The 21,232-nt window shown below is 37.6% G+C and overlaps 1 protein-coding gene and 1 pseudogene across 1 annotated transcript in view; both read left to right on the top strand.

Moving 5' to 3' along the window:
* Positions 1-21,232, top strand: part of FANCM (Fanconi anemia, complementation group M) — an 85,782-nt gene that overhangs the window by 60,676 nt on the left and 3,874 nt on the right. Inside the window, exons 16-22 of the mRNA XM_006896013.1 lie at positions 7,009-7,011; positions 8,720-8,805; positions 8,900-8,968; positions 11,264-11,386; positions 12,193-12,349; positions 16,375-16,481; positions 17,386-17,946. Coding sequence (XP_006896075.1) covers positions 7,009-7,011; positions 8,720-8,805; positions 8,900-8,968; positions 11,264-11,386; positions 12,193-12,349; positions 16,375-16,481; positions 17,386-17,946 — 1,106 coding nt within the window. The remainder of the gene's footprint in view (positions 1-7,008; positions 7,012-8,719; positions 8,806-8,899; positions 8,969-11,263; positions 11,387-12,192; positions 12,350-16,374; positions 16,482-17,385; positions 17,947-21,232) is intronic.
* LOC102855691 lies at positions 14,202-14,702 on the top strand (annotated as a pseudogene).

The raw sequence follows: 21,232 nt of genomic DNA on the forward strand, positions 1-21,232 counted from the left end.
TTTGCTAGTCTTACTGGAGTGAGATGATATCTCATGGTTGTCTTGATTTGCATCTCTCTCAGGGCTAGGGATTTTGAACATTTCTTCATGTGCTTGTTGATGTTTGATCTTTTGGCAATGCATGGAATATTCAGTATTCTTCCCCAATACCACAATTCAAAGATAGCAGTTGTTCTTTGTCTTTCTTCATTGCCAGATTTCACTTGGTTATGAAGGAACTGAAAATACTTTGACTTGAGTCAGAAACACATTAGTCTGTAAGTTGACATCCTTGACAGTAGATTGTTCTATGTAACATGTCTTTTCCTATCTTGACTACTGCTACTGTGGATGTTAATTGTGGATCCAAGTGAAAAGAAATCCTCCCTAACTTTAATCTTTACATCTAATCATGATAATTGCCTATTGATCCATTTGTGATGATTTTGTTTTCTTGATGTTGAGATGTTATCCATATTAAAGGCCTTTGATCTTCTGGAGTAAGTACTTTAGTGAAGTCTTCTTAATTTTCTCCAAGCAAGATTATATTATTTACATAATACATAATTTGATGAGTTTTCTTCCAATTCTGATACCACATTATTTTTCATACAGTCCAGTATCACAAATTATTTGCTTAGTATAGAAAAGGAGAAGAGATATAACTGTGACATACTACATGACTTTAAACCATGTAGTATTCCCTTGTTTTGTTTGAATGATGACTGCTTCTTTGTACATGTTTCACATAAACACAAGTGTTCTGGAATTCCCATTCTTCTCAACGTTGGTCACATTTTATTATAATCCACAGAGTCAAATGCCTTCACACAGTCAATAAAACACAAGTAAACATCTTTCTATTATTCTCAGCTTTCAGCTATGATCAAGTATTACCTATGTTGAGACTACCTGGAGAGGTGTTTTTTGGTATATTAAGTTTGTTTACAGGAGTATTTATGGACTTCTACTTACTTATAAGGCACATTGTTTAAATCCACCAGCTAGCTGCTCCAGAGGAGAAAGATGGACAGTCTCCTCCAGTAAACTGTCTCCAAAAGCTCACTGGAAGGTCAGGGCTGGTTCTGATTTGACAGTACACAACAACAACATCTTGCTTATAAGGGAGTTCTGGTTTTAATGTTAAGAAGTTGTTCTGCCAACCCAAAGACATATGGTTCAATACCCCTAGCTATTCCTTGAGACAAAAAGATAGGCAATTTTCTCTTGTGTGATTTATTGCCTTTGAGAACCTGCTGGAAGATCAGCTATGAGTTGAAGGTACAAGAATAATAACTTCTTAATAATTCTCAGCAAGACTTTACTTACATGTGATATTAGTGGAATTGTTCCATTATTTCCACATTCTGTTAAATCACCTTTTTGGGAATGGGAACAAATATGGATCTTTTCCTATCAATTGGCCAGGTAGCTCTCTTCCCAATTTCTTGGCATAGACTAGTGAGCATGTTCAGGGCTGTTTGAGGAAACACCTCAGTTGACAATCCATCCATTCCTTGAACCTTATTTTTTTCCAATGCATTCAGTGCAACTTGAACTTGTGCCTTCAGTATTGGTTTATGATTGTGTACTACTTTCTCAAATGGTTCCGTGTCAACCTATTCTTTTTGGTACAATGACTCTTGATATTTCTTTCATCTTCTTTTGGCACTTCTTGCATTATTTAATTTTTTACCCATAGAATCCTTCAGTATTACGTCTGAAAGATTAGCCTAAATGTCATTTTTCAGTTTCTTCAGCTTGAGAAATTCTGACTGTGTTCTCCCCTTTTGGTTTTCTCTGATAACCATTTTGGTCTTTTTTCCTCCTCTTCTGTATTTTCTTTTTTAAATTTTATTATTTTTGTGTGAGTGTACCGTCAAATCAGATCTGACTGGTATAGGAGGAGATTGTCCCTCCTTCCCCGGCAGAGCATCTGGTGGACTCTTCTGTATTTTTAATGACCTTTTTGTTTCTTCATAGATGATGCCCTTGATGACATTTTACATTACAGTTTGTCCAGTTTTTGATTGTTAGTTTTCAAGGGCATAAAATTTAAAATTTAGGTAAGTAGTTGCAGCAAGGATGGTGAAACTTCTTGCATGCTTTTTGGTTATGTTGTCAGGAGAGGCCAGTCTTTGGCAAAAGATATCATACTGTGAAAGGCGGAGAGTCAGAGAAACAGAGGAAGTCCCTCAACAAGATGGATTGATACGTTGACTGTCAAAATGGGCTTCAGCATGGTGGAGATCATGAGAATGGCATAGGATAGAGCAAGGCTTAAAACTGCTGTTCATAGTGTTGCTACAAGTCATAACAGCAACAAAGACAAGGACAAACCATTCCCACCACCCAGGGATCCTGAATGAGTTATTAGAAAATACTAGTATTTTTTATTCCACGTAACTCAAAGAGATGATTTAAGATCACATTCAGACATGTGCTTGTTATTGTTATGTTCTGTCAAGTCAGCTACAACTCAGAGACCCTTTCAATAGCAGCTGTGGGAACTTGCTCTATCCTTTGTGATCCTCACAGTCTCTACCATACTCAAGCCCCACTGCCACAGTCATTATGTCAATCCATTTTGTTATAGGTTTTCCTCTCTTGTTCTGACTTTGTACTTTTCTAAGCATGATTTTTTTTCTCCAAGGACTGGTCCATCCTGGCAGCATGCCCAAAGTAAATGAGCTACAGTCTCACCATCCTTTCTTCCAAGGCACACTCTGTTTCACTTTCTCTGGGACAGACCTATTTCTACTCTTGGGAGTCCATAGTATGTTCAGTACTCTTCTGTACCACAGCTCAAAGGCATAGATTCTTCTTTTGTCATCTTTCTTCATTGTCCAGCTTTCAGATGCATAGCAAGCAATTGAGAAGATCATAACTTTGATCGGGTGTATCTTAGTCTTTAGACTGACATCATTCATCTTTAGCCCTCTGCAGAGGTCCTTTACAGCAAATTTCCCAGTCTTTTGTTTTCCTGACTGCTGGTGCCAAGAGTGTTGATTATGGATCCAAGCAAGATTAAATTGTTAACAGCTTTAATCCTTTTTCCTATTACCTATTGGCCTGGTGGTGAAGATTTTTTTCCCTCTTCTTGTTGAGATGCAATCCATAGTGAAGGCTGTAGTCCTTGATTTTTTGTGGCAAGTACTTCTAGATCCATCCTGAAACACAATGCTGAGTGACAATGCTGTCCATACATTTACAAGGGAAACCTGTTGATACAATTATCATTCAAATCTATGCACCAACAACTAAAGCCAAAGAGGAGGAAATGGAAGATTTCTGCCAACTTTTGCACTCTGAAATTGATCAAACATCACCCAACATATATTAATAATAAATGGTGGCTGGGATGTAAAAATTGGGAACAAGGAGGAAGGACCAGTAGTTAGAAATAACAGTCTTGTTGACAGTGAGACTGAAAATAAAATGTTAGAGTTTTGTACAATCCATAGTTTATTCATTGCAAATTGTTGTTGTTGTTATATGCCATCAAGTGTCTTGCGACTCATAGTGACTCTATGTACAATAGCCCTAAAACCTGCTCTATCTTGGGCCAATCTTACTGCTTCTGACAAACCCATCCTGATTACCCATCACTGAATCAATCCACCTCATAGAGGCTCTTTCCCTCCTGCACCTGCCCTCCACCCTACCAAGCATGATGTCCCTCTCCAAGGATCTGTCCCTCCTTACAAAATGTCGAAAGTATGTCAGAGGAAGCCTCAGAATCCTTGCCTCCAAGGAGCATCCTGGTTTAACCCTCTCTAGGATGACTCTGTTTTTTTTCCTCGCAGTCCATAGTACCCTCAGTACTATTCTTCAGCACCAAAGTTCAAAGGCACCAGTTCTCCTTCTATCCTCCTAGGCATTGTCCAACTCTCTGAAGCATAACAAGTGATTGCAAAAACCATGGCCTGGGGAGCTCTGGTGGCCTAGTGGCAAGAAGCTGTACTGCAATCCCAAAGATACACGGTTCGAATCCACCAGATGCTCTGCTGGAGAAGGAGGGACAATTTCCTCCTGTGCCAGTCAAATCTGATTTGATGGTACATGCACAAAAAATAATTAAAAAAAAATTTAAAAAAACAAAACAAAAAAACTACTATCAGACGCACCTTAGTCTCCAGAGTGACATCATTGCTCTTTAGTACTTTGGAGAGGTCCCTAACAGCAGACTTTCCCATCACAATACATCTTTTAATTTCCTGAGTACTGGTGCCAAGATTGTTGACTGTGGCGCCAAGCAAACTAAAGCTGTGAACATTCTCAGTCTCTTCACCATCCATCCTGATGCTGCCAATTGGTCCAGTGGTGAGAATCTTTGTTTTCTTTATTGAGCCTCCATCCATATTGAAGGCTGCAGTCCTTGACCCTCTGCAGCAAGCGTTTCAGGTTGCAAATACTTTTTGTAAAAAACACACATAGCGATTATACACATGGACCTCCCCTGATGGGTGACACAGGGATCAGATTGATTACATCTATGGGAAGAATTGTTGGAGAAATCCATATCAGCTGTGAAAAACAGGTCACATGCTGACTATGGAACAAACCATCAACTACTTATGTGCAAGGGCAGTCTGAAGCTAAAGAAAATGAAAAACCCATAAGAACCAAAATACAACTTGGAATCTATCCCACCTGTATTTAAAAACTGTCTCAGGAACAGTAGTTGAAGGACTTCTTCTCCCTCACCAACCATCTACCCTTCCTAGCATCATGTCCTTCTCCAAGGAATAGCTCTTCCTAGCAACATGCCCAAAGTATATGAGTCAAAACTTTGTTATTCTTGCCTCCAGAGAGCTCTCTGACATATTTATTTGTGCTTTTTGTTAATATGGAGGGTTCAGTGCTCTTCTCCAATACTATAGTTTCAAGGCATCAATTCTTCTGTCATTCTTATTAATTGTTCAGCTCTCAGATGCCTAGGGAGTGACCACAAAGACTATTTTGGTCTGCAAAAATGAAATTGATGTCAGAAGAGACTCTGAAAATTACACTGGAGCATGGAGAAGCCCAAACAAAAGAAAAACATGCTGAAGTGAAATTGCTGAATAGAAAATTTCAAAGGGTAGCTTGGGAGGACAAAACAAAGTATTATATTGAAATGTGCAGAGAGCTGAAATTGGAGAATAATAAGGGAAGAACTTGCTGTGCATTTCTCAAGCTGAGAGAACTGAAAAATATAAGCCTTGAGTTGCAGTATTGAAAGAAGCTTTGGAGAACATATTGAATGATTCAGAAAACATCAAAAGAAGATGGAGGGAATATACAGAATCACTGTACCACAAAGAACTGATTGACACTGAAAAATATCTGCAAGTACCATATAGACGGGAGTCAGTGGTAATGAAGGAGGAAGTGTAAGCTGCATTGAAAGCGTTGGCAAAAAATAAAGCTTTGGGAATCAATGGGATACCAATTGACTTGTAGAATTTTATAATACTTACCTGCAAAAGGAATCATTCAACTTCATCTGTCATAGATGATCTTTTACTCACATAGGAATGTGGGAAAATTTATTACATAGTTTTATATTATCTCTTGGTGCATTAACAAAAATGATTATTGGTGGTACAGTGGTTAAGTGCTTCTAACCAAAATACTAGTCAAACCCACCAGCTACTCACAGGAAAAAAGATACGGTAGTCTCCTCTTAAAATGATAGCCTTGAAACTAGAGGGCTGTTGTACTCTCTTCTCTAGAGTTACCATGTGTCAGAATCAACTGGATGGCGACAGGTAGCATAAGAAAATATTTTTAAAGACTCAGTGGTTTAAAGTAATCGGAATACTTATCTCAGTTTTTTAAGGTCAGAAATTTAAAAAAATGTTTAATTAGGTAGGTGCTTTAGGCTGAGGGTTTTTTAAAATTTGCTGTCAAGATTTTGACAAGGATTCAGTAATCTGAAGGTTTGACTGGATTTGGAAAACTAATTTTCATAATTCTTTATTCTAAAGAAGGCATGTAGGAATCACTGGTGTGTAATAGTTGATATACAGTAAATCAGAGATTGTTATTTCAATGATTAAAACTCAATGCGTGGAAATGAGCCTTATATTTTAGTTTCAGTCCTCTGAACACTTGCTCTTGTCTTTTAAATAATTCCCATCTCCCACCCCAACAGTTGTGTCTTATTCTGCTTACTTTTTATAAAGATTCGGAGATCCGAGGTCCTATTTCCTTTTGTACATTCCCTGTCCCTTTCAGTTATAGCTCATGGTATCTCTAGCAATATAATTTTCTTAAATCTTTGTTGCACTTTTGTGAATCTTGTTGGTGGTTACTATTGAATAATAGCCAGAATCTGTTTGAGATGAGTCAGTTCTTTAACTTGGGCTTTTGCCCAAGGCATCTGGAGACAGTATCCTTCCTTTGAGCTTGATAGAAGGCCTATTTGAGGTGATTGTGGAGAACATCCTAAAAATATGTAGAGAGGCTTTTGCCTTGCCTCATAATCTGAGACACTGTCAGATCCTAACCAAGAATTTACAACTATCCCTTAACTTCATCTTTAGATAATATTTTTTTAGTAGTTCCTGAATTTATTTTTGTCGGAATGATTTTTTAGTCATTTTTTGTAATTTGGAGAGCTAGAGATATTTCAGACCCCATACACACCTGCTTCAGCAGTTATCTACCATTTCCTTGAGGCTTTTAAAGCTTTTAGAATTGATATCATAAAAGGTATTCTGACCTTATCTTTGTTCTCTCTTTTGGATCACTACTATAGGGAAGCTAGCTGTTGTATTTAAGGACACATTAAGCAACTCACCTTAATAGTCCTTTTGGCTTTTGCTAACTCTAGTTCCAAAGTTTGTTTTTTTCCACAGTTTTGCTTATTTTCATGTATCAAATGTGTACTATATATCCATTGCTGCATAATGAATTACTATCAAAATCTTTGGCTTAAAACAACAAAGATTGTTTATTTCATAGTTTCTTTGGTATCAGATTAAAGAGTGGCTTAGTTAAGTGCTTTCTGGCTCAAGATTATTTCATGAGGTTGCTGTCAAGATGGTGGCCAAGGCTTCAATCTTCTAAAAGACATTAATAGAGCTGGAGGAGCTAAATCTAAGATGACTTACATTGCTGTTCCTATGAGGCCTCTGTTTCTTTCCATAACATTGCTTGGTAAATTCTTACAACACAGCAGCTTTGCCACTAGAGCACATGATCCAAAAGAGAGAGTAAGAATGAAATAATACTACTATTTTGTGATCTCTTGTAAATGTGCCATCGAGTTGACTACTGCTCATAGTGACCTTATGAACAACAGCTCTGAACCTGAGCCAATCTCACCGTCTTTGCCACACCTTCTGAGTTAGTATATTTCTTTTACTGTAATCTGTTAGAAACAAGTCACTAAATCTTGTCTTCAATAAAAGCGAGAGAATTATGCTCCACTTTTTGAGGGGAGAAGTATCAGAATTTGTTAAAATTCATAATAATTTTGTTGCAAAATTGATTTTCTTATATTTTTTAAAATGCTGTAATGTATTTAAAAAATGCTGTAATAATATCAAGTACTAAAAAATTTAAAGTATTTCCTACATGAAGATTTTCTTTTTACCATCCACTTCTTTCTCTCTGTACTACTCATTGCAAAAGAACTAACTGTACAGTCATTACAAAAACTTAGGAAAATGTAGAAATACAAAGAAGAAAATAAAACACCCTGCAATCATATAGACTTAGTCTCAATTCCAATTTTTGTGACTATCATTGTTATTTTTAGTTCATGCTTGCATGTAAATGAAAAATGGTATCTTTTCATAAATCATTTTGCAGCCTGCAGCTTCAAAAGTGAGGATTCTTTCAACTAGTATAAAGTTAAACCAATGGCAGAAGAAAATCTATAATTGATTTTAGAGAGAAATTTAACTAGTGGTTAATAAACTTACACTTTACTCTTTTAACTTACTTAGTTTATAAAAGTGAATCAGAATCAAGTTAGCAATGTTTTGGTCTTATTTTTCTCAGTGTTCTTATTTTTCCTCTTTCTTCTCATGCTGACATTCAGACCAAACTTTGGATCAGATAATATTTTAGCAAGAATAATACTGAGACTATTAGAAATAATTCTTTTTTTCCTTTTTATTCTCATAAATCACTCCATTAGTGGTACCTTACTAGGGTGGCCACAGGAGACTAATAACACTTTATTACAGTCTTTCCTTGTACTGACATTTTCCACTGTACTCTCAAATTCCATGGCTGATTGGATCAGAAGCTGGACCAATGGGATTTTCACTTCTGGAGATTTAAAACTGAGAGATAGAGATTCTTACTGGTTACTTTCGTAGGCTGACCCTAGAAGGTCAAGTAGGGCTAGAGTGGAAGATGCTCTTTGGATGTGGATTCCAGATCTTGTGCAATACTGGGAAGAATCAGCCTCCTGAGGAAGTGAAAGGAACTGAAGAAGAAGAGGTACAGAAATTAAATTGAGAGAGGCACTGATTTGGTGACAATGGCCTGTAGGCAATGTTGATGTGAAGGTGCTTGTGCTGACCCTTCTCCTGCCTCCAAGGGTCTTTCCCTGTTCAGCTTAGGGCAGGGCAGAAAGACAGCACAGCAGGAAGTCCTGCCTGGAGCCTCCAGCTCCTTTCCAGACATATTGTAAGGGGACTAGAAATAATTTTTTTCATAACCTAACTAAAATAAATTGTTATGATTGAATACATTTAAGTCTATTAACAATTTCATTATTTATATATATAAATTTTAGAGCAATTATTAACAAGCTCTGAAAGTGATGATGAAATTTTCCAAAGAAGTAAGAAGACAAGAAGAAATGTTTTAGAGTCCCCTGAGGTGAGTCATTGAGTAATCACAATAATGTGATCATATGAAAAGCTGCTCTTTTAATTTGGGAGACATTTTGCTCTCTTTTATCTGCTTTATCTAGGATCAGAAAAATAATGAGGTTGCTTCTCCAGTTCATGCTGTCAAAAAGCGGAGAATTCTTCCAAATAGAGTGAGTAACATGACGCATAGTAACTAAAATTCCTTGGGAATATACATTTCAAGGAAAACATGACCCATTGCTGACCCTTCAGCAGGTTTTCAGAGGCAGTAAATTGCCCTGGAGGAGATTGCTTATTCTTCTGTGGAACATCTGGTGAATTTGAATCATGTGCTTTTGGGATTGCAGAGCAGCTTCTTACCACTATGCCACCGGAGGTCTTTTAGTTATTAAACAATGAAATCAGTTTATATTAACCTTGTATTCTCTGAAAATGTCACCAGAAAAATTGCTTCAATTTGATTGATTTCTTAGTAAAAATGTCTGATTGGCTAATTATTACCACCACCCTCAATTAATTCCAATTTCTGTTAACTCTCTAGGACAGAGTAGAATTGCCTCATAGGGATTCCAAGGTTGTATTCTTTATGGGATAGTTCTAGAACATGGTTCAGAGCTGTTGTTTATCAGATCACTATGAGTCGTACTCGACTGCATGACACTTAACAAGAACAACATTCTTTATGAGAGCTGACTACAGACTTGTTGGTTTGCAGCACCACCCTTTTGATTGGAGCTTTAACCACTCTGCTACCAGAGTTGTAAGTGAATGAAAATATTTACAGTGCTTAAGATACATTTTTTTTATAGAGACATTTTCAACTCAAATTATTCCTGATGATTAAAATTTTTTAATGGACCTTTTTTAAAAATTCAATTTCTTTGAAAATTCCTGTTTTTTTAAAAAAACGGTTGTCATTATAGTTATATTCTATATGTTGACTCTATCATCTAATGTTGGTTTATACTGCTTTTTTTCTTTTTTGGTTTTGTTTTGGGTTGTTTTTTTTCTTGTTCCCCCACCCCATCTTCAGCCCCTGCTCTTCTTTCTTTCCCTTTCGGTCGTCTTACTAGTTATCTCTATTTTTATAATATTTGTAATATTTATATTATATTATTATGTTATGTTACATTATAACGAGAATATATTCTTTTTAGTCATATAGTGATAGATGCTATAGTAAAATTTTATTTTTTGTTTCTTGATTTGAAAGAATCCTTGCATGTTTGAACTGATTTTGATGGCAGTTTTTGTAGATCTAATCAGTTATTTTATGTGAAACTTTTTACCTCAGAATTTTGAGTTTATAGGGAGGACTGGTGGCCTAGTGCTAAGGAGTTGCTCTGACAACAAAAATTTGGTTTTAAAACCTTGGAGCCTCTGATTGAAAAACAAAAAACAAAACAAACAAACCAAAAGCCCCTCTCACAAATAAAACCAAGTTTACAAGGAGACAGAGAAGTATCTCATTAGGAAGTTTGTCAGCAGGGAAGATAAGTGGTAGAGTAGGCTGCTATTTGGGGTTTCATAAATTCCTTACCACCAGTGTGTGTCTAATATATAGGAGAGAGAAATATAGACTGAGGGACAGAGATGGCCTAAAATGAAAATGTTTTGCAGATGATCTATAATTTTTTAAAAACTTTTTAAAAACAATATGTTATCTGATGCTGCTTATAATTTCATTTAGTTGGAGACTTCAGGGTTTATGTCTTCCTGTTAGTCCAGGGTTAGGGTTAGGGTTAGTGTCATAGTCCATAAGATGGTGTGTTACCAACGCAAAGCCTGCTGCCTCTCTTGTGGTTTGAATCCACAGGAAAAAGATGGGTAGTTTTCTCTTGTGCAATTTACAGTCTCCTGTAAGTCACTGGAGGGTCAGAATCAATGACGAGGATGTTTTATAAGACTTTTCAATAAAGATCATTAAATATTCTTCAAGGTTCAAGCATTCCTATCCTACTAAATAGATAAGTTTACAGTAAATTATTAACATAAAGTTAGATACTGGAAAGCATAATGTAGCTCCTGAAGGACAAAATGACTTTAGTATTGCTCTCTGCTGACTGCTACTGTCCTTCACTCATGAGGATCTTCTAAAGGAAACAGTTAAACTAAAAAAAAATCTGAATTGTAATTTGATATGTGTAAGGATGTGTATGTGCATAAGTGCTTATTCACTTGAGATAGTACTAAATTGTATGTGTGTGTGTATTAGTTTTACATGTATCTCCTCACTTAATATTTTAGTATTTCCTAAATTCATGTTTTTTAAATTCTTAAGTACATATTATATATATTTTTAGATCATATGGCTTAGTGTTACAAAGAGAATTTTCTTTTCTAAGTAGAAAATGTTGAGTCAAATATTTTAGAAAATGAATGAAAAGAAGCAGCTCTTGAATAATACAGTAAGATAAAACAACCCACTTATTTTTTTCTTACGCAAGAATTTTATTGAATTATAGTCAGAGTTATCATCTGGTGACGAGAGTGAGAATTTTCAAAAATGTCATTTCAACGATGTCAAGGGTTGTAAAAAGACTCCCAAAAGAAGTGTCAAAATCCCCAAAAGAGATAGCCACCTAAAGGTAAGCCTTTTCTTCATTATATATACATATTATTAAAGAACATTAAAATTTTATACAGAAGTTGAATTATCTTTTTTAAATTTTTTTAATTATTATTAATTTCAATGAACATTTACAGAGATTTTGGATTTCCATTCATTCATTGTTGCACTTTTCTCCCTGCCCCCCATCCCAGTTCGCTCTTCTCTTTGAAATGTAAAAGAAAAATTCCTTCATTGGTATACAATCCCCCCGCACCCCTCCACCCCTACTCTGAGTATACTCCACTCTGCAACCTTTATTCTGGACTCTTATGGAATTATCGCTTTCTAAGCATTATATATTTTTCCTTATAGAATTAAAAAAATGTAAAAGCATTTTTAGCCCAAATTTGCCTTCTTACTATAATTAAAATTTAAGAAATGTAATATGTGAGGGAAATATAGAGGCAAAAATTTGAGGTTTAAAATATTTCCTTTTATAGTCTTGTTTATCTCATTTAATCATTGGAAAAGGCTTCTCAGTAGGTATTCTGTAATCAGTCCTCTTATGTGAGGACTTTTTGCTTTTCTTGGCAAAATGTTGATAGGCAAAAGACTTGAAAGATTTTATGCTTTTGAAAATAAACCTTAGCTAATTGTTAAGTTCACTTGCACTTTATTTTACTTATAAATAAATATGTATACTACTTTATTATTTCTTCTTGTAGTTTCAGCTTTTTTATTTTAAAAGCATTTCCAAGAATTTCGTTTTCTAAAATATTTAGAATTATTTAAGAAAGTAACTTTTTTCCTAAGGATATCCTTATGTGTTTATATTTGGCTTAGCATGTAGCTAGGCAATTTTTAGATGATGAAGCAGAACTTTCCCAAGAGGATGCAGAATATGCTTCATCAGACGAAAATGACGAGTCAGAAAATGAACAAGATTCCTCAATACTTGACTTCTTAAATGATGAAACTCAACTTTCACAGGCTATTAATGGTGAATATTATAATGATGCTTGTATTATTATTTTTTATTAATTTTAATGAAAGTTTACAGAGACTTCGGGTTTCTAGTCAATCATTGTTGCACTTTTCTCCCTGTCCACGCCCCTCCTCCCAAATCACTCTTCTCCTTGAAAAGTAGAAGAAAAACTTTTCCGTTGTTATGCAGTTCCCTCTCCCCAAGTCCACTCCACTGTGCAGCCTTCACTATGGACTTCAGTAATGACAAGAACACCCATTCATATATCCCTTTTAAACAGTTCTCTCCCTCATCTGTTGCAATGCAGTAGACATCATTCTCATCCCTGATGCCAGTCCCTTTTTACAATAGAGGCCTTATGCAATATTTGACCTTTTGTGACTGAGATATTTCACTCAGCATAATGTCATTCAGGGTCATCCATTTTGCATAATATTTCATGAGTTCCTTATTTTTCAATGCTGCATATTATCCTGCTTCATAGAATGCTGCTTCTCTATCCATTCATTTGTTGATGAGCACTTGGGTTGTTTCCAGCTCTTTGCTATTGCAAAAAACAAAGCCGCAATAAACATGGGTGTGCATATATCTGCTTGTTGGCAGTTATGGTTTCTTTAGTGTATATTTCCAGTAGTGGAATTTCTGGGTCAAATGGTATTTCTATTTGCAACTTTTTGAGAAAGTGCCATACTGCCTTCCATAATGGTTGCACCATTTTACACTCCCACCAACAGTGAATAAGGGTTCCATTTTCTTCACAACCTCGCCACCATTTGATGTTTGCTGTTCTGTTAAATTTTATTATTCTTACTGGGATGAGAAGATACCTCATAGTTGATGCTTGTATTATTTTTAAGTTTCCAATACTTTTTGTGTAGCTAAAGTTAATTATTCCCTTTTCCAAGAAACTAGATCTTAAAGGAAATTAAATTTGTGTACTTAGTTATTTTTGTGAAAGTTCTGAAATATTTTTTTTAAACTTGGTTGGTTATGCTGTTGTAATGAAGTGCCATTGAGTCAAGTATGACTCATAGTGACCCTATGAACAGATCAGAGCCTTGTCTTAATGCTGTGTCATCCACATCATCTGGGACATACTTCAGACCATTGCTGTAGTCACTGTGTCAAAATCATTGAGTCTTCCTCTTTTTCTCTGACCCTCCACTTTTCCAAGCATGATATCCCTTTCCAAGGAATAGTCTGTCCTAGCAACATGTCTAAAGTATGTGAGATGAAACTTCACTCTCTTTGCCTGTAAGGAACACTCAGGCTGAACTTTCTCTAAATTCAGTACGCTTCTCCAACACCACAACTCAATGGCATCAAGTCATCTTCTGTCATCCTTATTTATTGTCTAGCTCTCAATAGGGAAGTAAAGGTGGAAGAAAAACTATTACTGCAGTAGTCTAAGGAATGTGGCATAAGGATTGGAGGAAGAGTCATCAACAGCCTGCATTTATGCAGAGGACAAAACCCTGCTTACTGAAAATTAGCAGGACCTGAAGTGCTTGCTGTAGAAGGCCAAGGACTGCAGTCTTCAATATGGGTTGAAACTCAACAGCAAGAAAACAGAGATTCTCAAGACAGAGCTGAGAACCTGAGATCAAGACAGCTCCACATCCTTAACGTCCAGTGAGTCCCTTCTTCAGGCCTTTGGTGGCTATTCTGCGAAGCTAATCGTGGACGAGTTGCACTAACGTCCAACATGGAGTACGAGGCCACTGAGCTAACGTCTGTGGAAGAGGAGAGAGTCGGGTGACAATTCCCTCTTCATCTTCTAAATCGCCTTGAGCTCTGAGCCTGCCAGTCAGAGAACTCAGAAGGAGTTGAGAGGCTGTATCCCTCACATGCCAGAACTCAACGCACCATGTCTCGGGCCACGAAGAGGAAGCATGTGGTGAAGGAGGTGTTGGGGGAGCACATGGTGCCCTCCGACCAGCAGCAGATTGTGAGGGTACTCAGGACCCCAGGGAACAATCTGCATGAAGTGGAGACGGCCCAGGGACAGCGCTTCCTTGTGAGCATGCCTTCCAAGTACAGAAAGAACATCTGGATCAAGAAAGGAGACTTTCTCATCGTTGACCCCATTGAGGAGGGAGAGAAGGTGAAGGCTGAGATCTCATTTGTGCTCTATAAGGACCATGTGCGCGCTCTACAAAAGGAGGGGCTCTAGCCTGAGGCCTTCTCTGAGGTGGCTGAGAAACAAAACAGCAGGAACAGACAGACTCAGCCAGAACTTCCAGCAGAGCCTCAGTCCTCGGGAGACGAGTCCAGCTCTGAAGATTATTCTGACCTCTTTGTAAACACTAACCGCAGACAGTATCATGAGAGTGAGGAGGAGAGTGAAGAGGAAGAAGAGGGAGCCTGAGACCCAGGGCCTACCTCTCCTGTTGCTCAGAGACTAATTGCTGGCTCCCTTGGGCTTGGACATTCTCTGGGTGCCCTGCAGCTCTTCCCCTCTGGATGGGGACAAGGCAGGGCCCACTCTGAACAGACTTTTCTGGCCTGCAGGATGGAATTAAACCCCTGGTGGGTTCTTGCCTGTGAAAAAAAACAAAAAAACAAAAAACAAACAAACAAACAACCAAAGATTCTCACCACTGGGCCAATTGGCAGCATCATTACAGATGATGAAGAGATTGGGATTGCTAACAGTTTTAGTTTGCTTGGATCCACAGTCAACACTCTTGGTACCAGCAGCTAGGAAATCAAGAGACGAATTGCACTGGGAAAGTCAGCTGTCAGGGACCTTTCTAGAGTACTGAAGAACAACCACATCAGGCTGGAGACTAAGGTGCTCCTGATCCGGGCTATAGTCTCCACATTTGAGTGCTATGCATCAGAGAGCTGGATAGTGACTAGGTATGATAGAAAGAGAATTGATGCCTTTGAGCTGTGGTGCTGGAGAAGAGTGTTGAATATACCATGGACTGCTAGGAGAACAAACAAGTTTCTCCTGGAGAGGGTTAAACTGGGCTGCTCCTTGGAGTCAAGGATTCTGAAGCTTCATCTGACATACTTTGGGCATGCTGCAAGGAGGGACCAGTCTTTGGAGAGGGACATCATGTTTGGGAAGGTGAAGGGACAGCACAGGAGAGGAAGACCTTCAATGAGATGGATTGATTCAGTGATTTGGGGTAGTGGGAGTAGGTGTGTCAGAGACAATATGGTTGGCACAGGATAGAGCAGTGTTTAGGGCTCTTGTACATAGGGTCAATATAAGTTGCAAGTGACTCGATGGCATATAACAAGAACAAGAAGTCTAAAGAGGTGGTGGCTTCTACCAAAATGATAGTAAAATAATAAGCAAGCTTGCATTATGCATATATTAGGCAAGAATAGTCCATAAGATGTTCTGGTGGATTATAGAGAGAAATAAAAGAAGAATTAGTGGTCTCGAGTAATACGAAACATGTATACTTGCTGTTTCTAATGAAGAAGGTTGCAGATAAAAGAGTTAAATGTTGGATAGAGTTCTAAGATTCTCATTTAGACATGCTATGTTTGGTATGTACCAGATTGCATAACCTTTAAGAAAATCTGTACATGTCCCAGTTTGACTTAAAATTTTGAAGAGTATTATTTGGCTGAAACTTTTTTTTTGCTGAAACGTTTAATGCCTTTTGTTTTACATTTGTTTTTTGGTTTATGAATACATCCTATAAACCACTTACTGTTCTAAGTATGTATTTTATTTTTTAGTGAAAAAGCACTATTTAATCCTTATATTCAGAGGCGACATATAACTACAGCAAAAAGGAACTTAAGAAACTACCCAATAATCACCCAACAAAATATTCTGATTTGAAAGGCAAAGTTCCCATCTTTGAATGCTAAATAATTTGTATACACTTTTCAGTAAATATTAAATATATTTTGTGTAAAAACTTTATGAGGTATTTTTCATATCAATTGTGGACAAAGTTAACATAGTTTGCCAGTTTTCATTTAAATAATTTTAGTATTTATGTTACAATTATAGATTAGGTAAAAGAAAGAGTTTCCTATTTTTCACTAAAAATTTTTTCTTCTTTATACAGATTCTGAAATGAGAGCTGTTTATGCAAAATCTTTGCACAGTCCACTGATGAACAATAAGTACAAAATGGTCCAAAAGAAACATAACAACATAAACATTTTTTCACAGGTATGACTGTGGGTCACTGAAGCCTCCATCTTATAAAAACCAGAGCTATTTAGGATAAGCTCTCTTGTGTTTTTTGTTATTGGTGTTGTTTGCCATCAAGTTGACCACAATTCATAGCGACGCTATGATCAAAAGGCCTGAAGTCTTTCTATAACTATCGACATTTATCAAAGTTCATAGAGTTTCCAGAAGCATGTTGGTTAGGAAGTGGATGCCACTCCAGTTAACTTGTCTCATTTGAAGTAGGTAGAAAGTGTGATTTTCTAAAGATTGATTCTTTAAAACCATTTGTCAATGCTTTAGAAGAAATTTTGATTACAACCAAGATATCCCTATGTAGCATTTCTATGCAGTAACACACGAGGTCCGAATCAGAATCAGTTTGATGGCACTATCATATAGCATTGAGCACATTGCTTGTTTAATCAAAATTTACTTTTCTAGCTGTATGCAATTGATTGTAAATTCCAAGAGGGTGGATTACTCTATTTTTTTGCTTATCCTTTCATTCCCCTTTTACTTTCATAAAAAAATGTACTCACAATATATTAGTTGAATAGATAAATTAACACAGAGATAATGCGTGGTTGCTGTGATGCTAAACACTGTGACACTGGTGGGCCAAATGGTACTCATGGTGGACAATGTTTGGTGGCACTCCCCGATTAAAACAAACTTGGAAGGAGGAGTGGTGGCATCCACTTCCGAAATAGCTTGCCTCCGGAAACTCTATGAACAGTGCTCAGGTCTTTCGCTCATAGGGTCGCTATGAGTCGTCTCCAACTTCCTGGCACTTAACAACAACATAAAATAAATATTAATGACAATCTCATACATTTGAAAGATATGTTAAATAGATATTGCTCACATAAAAAATGAAAAATGACTCTTCTTTTTCTTGTAGATTCCTGAGCAAGATGAAACCTATTTGGAGGACAGTTTTTGCGTTGCTGAAGAGGAGTCTTTCAGAAGCCAATCAAGTGATGAAGAAGTTTGTGTCGATTTTAACTTAATAACTGAAGATTGCTTTGGCAATGGAAATAAAAAATATAAAACCAGGCATGCAGTAAAACAAATGAAGACCCGACAAAACTGTGCACTTTCTAAAAGGAAGTTTTCCAGAATTGTTTTACCAGATGATTCAAGTGAAGAGGAAAATAATGTAAAAGATAAAAGATGTTCCAGTATTGTGGTTAAGCCAAGCACTGTTAACAAGAATGAGCAACAGGACCATCATCTCAATTTTGTGCCTTCTGGGTCATTATTCCAGTCTAAGGTCCATTCTAATCCAATTGCCCTCCAGTCTCAGAAGCAGACACCACAGTCACCACTTCATGTAAGGGATACAGTTTCTGAAGCATTGGACTTCAAACCTCTGAAGCATACTAAAATCAGATCTCCTTCACCATCTTTCAGAACTGTTGAGTCATGGAAAGACAGTAAAAAATTTCCAATTCAGCTGAAGGTATAGATCAGATTCACAGAAAGTTTTGTTATGTTTGTAAAGATGTTTGTGTGATGTGTGTATGTGTGTCTGTACGTTTATCAACGACGGTTTTATTTTACAGGTAATTGCTAACCAAATTAGAAACACTCAATACAGTTCTTCACTCAAGATCTTCTTTGTGCTGAGAGGCAGGCCTGTCTGATTTTTCACCTGGAGGCCTTGGCCTCTGCCTTGCTAGGAAAATGTTGCAAAGCTGTACTGTTGTTGTTGTTGTTTGCCATCAAGTCGAGCATGATTCATAGTGACTCTATGAATAAAGGACCTGAAGCCTTTCTATAACTATTGTTTCTCAAAGTTCATAGAGTTTCAGAGGCATGTTGTTTAGGAAGTGCATGCCACTCCTACTTCAAATCTGTATTCACTCTGCCAATTATGCATCACCGCTATTTTTCCCAGTAAGTCTACGACTGAAGGCACTAACTCTGTGGGTCAGCAGATTTAGTTCCTCTGGCATGTGCCTTAAAGGCAGGTACTCTACTTTCTTGTTCTGGGCCAGAAGCCTGCAACTCTGTCTCACACCAGTCTGTGGTTCTTGCCCCCTCCTCTCCTACCTCCTTCTCCACACTGCCACCTTTATTGCTGTATCACAGTCTCTTCAGTGCCACCCGCTCTCCGTTTCAGGTTCATACAGAGAGTTCAAATTCAAAGGACATGCTGAATTTTCTTGTTCTTTCTTTTTTAGTGGTAATGAAATTCCCCCCCTCCCCCACCTCTTAGTTTGCTCAGTTTAAGCCTGGCAGGATGGCAAAACTGATTAATCTCCACCAAAAGATGCCATTTAACTTATTTACATTATTATCAATCTATCCAGTTCCCTTAGTTAGCCACAGAGAGCTAACATTTGCATACTACCCAGCTGGCGTGAAAAAATTAAAAGGGGAGCATTTGCTTGGTATTTCTCAGGCTGAAGGAATTGAAGGAAAACAAGCCTCAAGTTGCAATATTTAAAGATGCTCTGGGCAAAATATTGAATGATCCAGGAAGCATCAGAAGATGACAGAAGGCATACACAATCATTGTACCAAAAAGAATTGGCTGACAAGGAACAACTTCCAGAAGTAGCATATGATCACAAACCAGTGGTAATAAAGGAAACAGGTCAAACTGCTGTAAGGAATTGGCAAAAAAATAATGCCCTAGGAATTGATATTGATGGAATACCAATTGACATATTTCAACAAACAGATGCATCCCTGGATGTGCTCACCAGCTGGTGCCAAGAAATCTGGAGGAAAGCTACCTGGCCAGCTGACTTAAATAAATCTATTTATTCCCATTCCCAAAAAAGGTGATCCAACATCACATTCTAGTAAAATCTTGCTGACAATTATCCAAAAATGACTGGAACGATAGATACATCGACAGAACTGCCAGAAGTATAAGCTGTGTTAAGAAGAGGCTGTGGCTCTCCCAGATCACTTAATTATGCTCATGGGAAACCTATCCTTAGACCAGGAAGCTGTTGTTTAAACAGAGCAAAGGAAGACTGCATGGTTTAAGATCAAGGAGTGTGTCAGAGATGTGTTCTTTCTCCATATTCTTTCAGTCTATATGTTAAATCCGTCATTCGGGAGGCTGGACTTTATGAGGAAGAATGCAACATCAGAATTGGAGGAAGACTCATCAACAACCTGCTTACGTAGATGACACAACTTTGCTTGCCAAGACTGCTGCAGAGGGCCAAGGACTATAGCCTTCAGTATGGATTGTAGCTCAACATTAACAAAGATACTCAACAACGGGCCAATAGGCAGCATCATAATGGATGGACAAAAGATTGATGTTGTTAACAATTTCATCTTCTTTGGATCCAGTCAGTACCCTTGGTGTTCACAATCAGGATATAAAAAGATGAGTTTCACTTGGAAAATCTGCTTTTAAGAACCTCTCCAGAGTGCTAAAGAGCAATGATGTCGTTCTAGAGATTCAGGTGGGTGCACCTGATCCAGGCTTCTCAATCACTGTTACTCATCTGAGAGCTGGACCATGACTAAGGATGACAGAAGTATCAGCTCTGCCTGTGAGTTGTGGTGCTAGAGAAGAGTATTGAACAGACCATGGATGGCCAAGAAAACACACAGGTCTGTCCTAAGAGGGCATCCAATCAGTTTGTTTATTAAAGGCAAGGATTTTGAAACTCCATGTCACAAACTTTGGGCTTGTTGTCATGAGTGGCCTATCCCTAGAGAAGGAAATTATGCTTGGAGGGGTAGAAGATCAGTACAGGAGAGGAAGACCCTGGAAGAGATTTATTGACACAGTGACTTTGGCAGTGGTGGTCAGGTGTGTCAGAGATGGCAAGCCTGGCTCAGGATAGGGCAAGGTTCAGAGCCATTGCTCACAGGGTTGCTGAGTCGTAGTCTATACGATGGCAGACACACACACACACACACACACACACCTGCCTCGTGATGAAAGTTACAAAGCCAGTAGAGACACACACATACACCCACACCCACACACCCCTGCCTCATGATGAAAGTTACAAAGCCAGTAACTAGAATAGTCATTGTGAATAACCTACAACACTATACTTAATGGCATGGTTAGGTTCCAGGGACCAGTTCATTTATGTGAAAATTGGTGTTATGGAGAAATGGAAGATGGCTATTTCATTACTTAACTGTCAGATTACATCATGAGATAACTACTAAACCTGTGGCCCAGCCAAATTTACACATATCTTTAACCATCACCTTTAGCATTTCTGTACTCTCACATCCTGATTTTCATTACTGAGAGACCTATGTTACTAAAGTGCAAAATAGCTGATTTTTCACTCTTGTCAAATATGAAACGTCAGCAAGACAGTAAGTAAGGACTAGGTGGCTCAAGTTTGAGAAGTGTTTTCTGTTTATTGCTTCTATTGAATAAGCAGCTCTGATGGTACGATATGTTGTTAACTGAAAGGTCAGTAGTTCATATCCAGTAGCTGCTCTGAAGAAAGATGAAATAGTCTTCTATAAATATTATAGCTTTAGAAACTGAGACGTTTTGCCCAAGTTAGAATCAACTTGAGAGCAGTGGATTTTGGATTCAGTGGGCTTATTTGCATTTTTGTGGAACAGCAGGTGGGATGTCTAGTGCTGTGCATGTTTCCTGTGCCCAGAGGTTCACTCAGAAGAGGAGCTGACAGTGAGTGGGATTTGGGTTGGCTGATATTTTTTGAGCTTGCTTAACTTTCAGGATTTTTTTTTTTAAAACCTCTCTCAATTTCTTGCTTTGTCAGCATATTTATGTACTT

Source organism: Elephantulus edwardii, unplaced genomic scaffold (genome assembly GCF_000299155.1).
Source record: "Elephantulus edwardii isolate Elephantulus edwardi_28Jun2011 unplaced genomic scaffold, EleEdw1.0 scaffold00179, whole genome shotgun sequence".
NCBI lineage: Eukaryota > Metazoa > Chordata > Mammalia > Macroscelidea > Macroscelididae > Elephantulus > Elephantulus edwardii.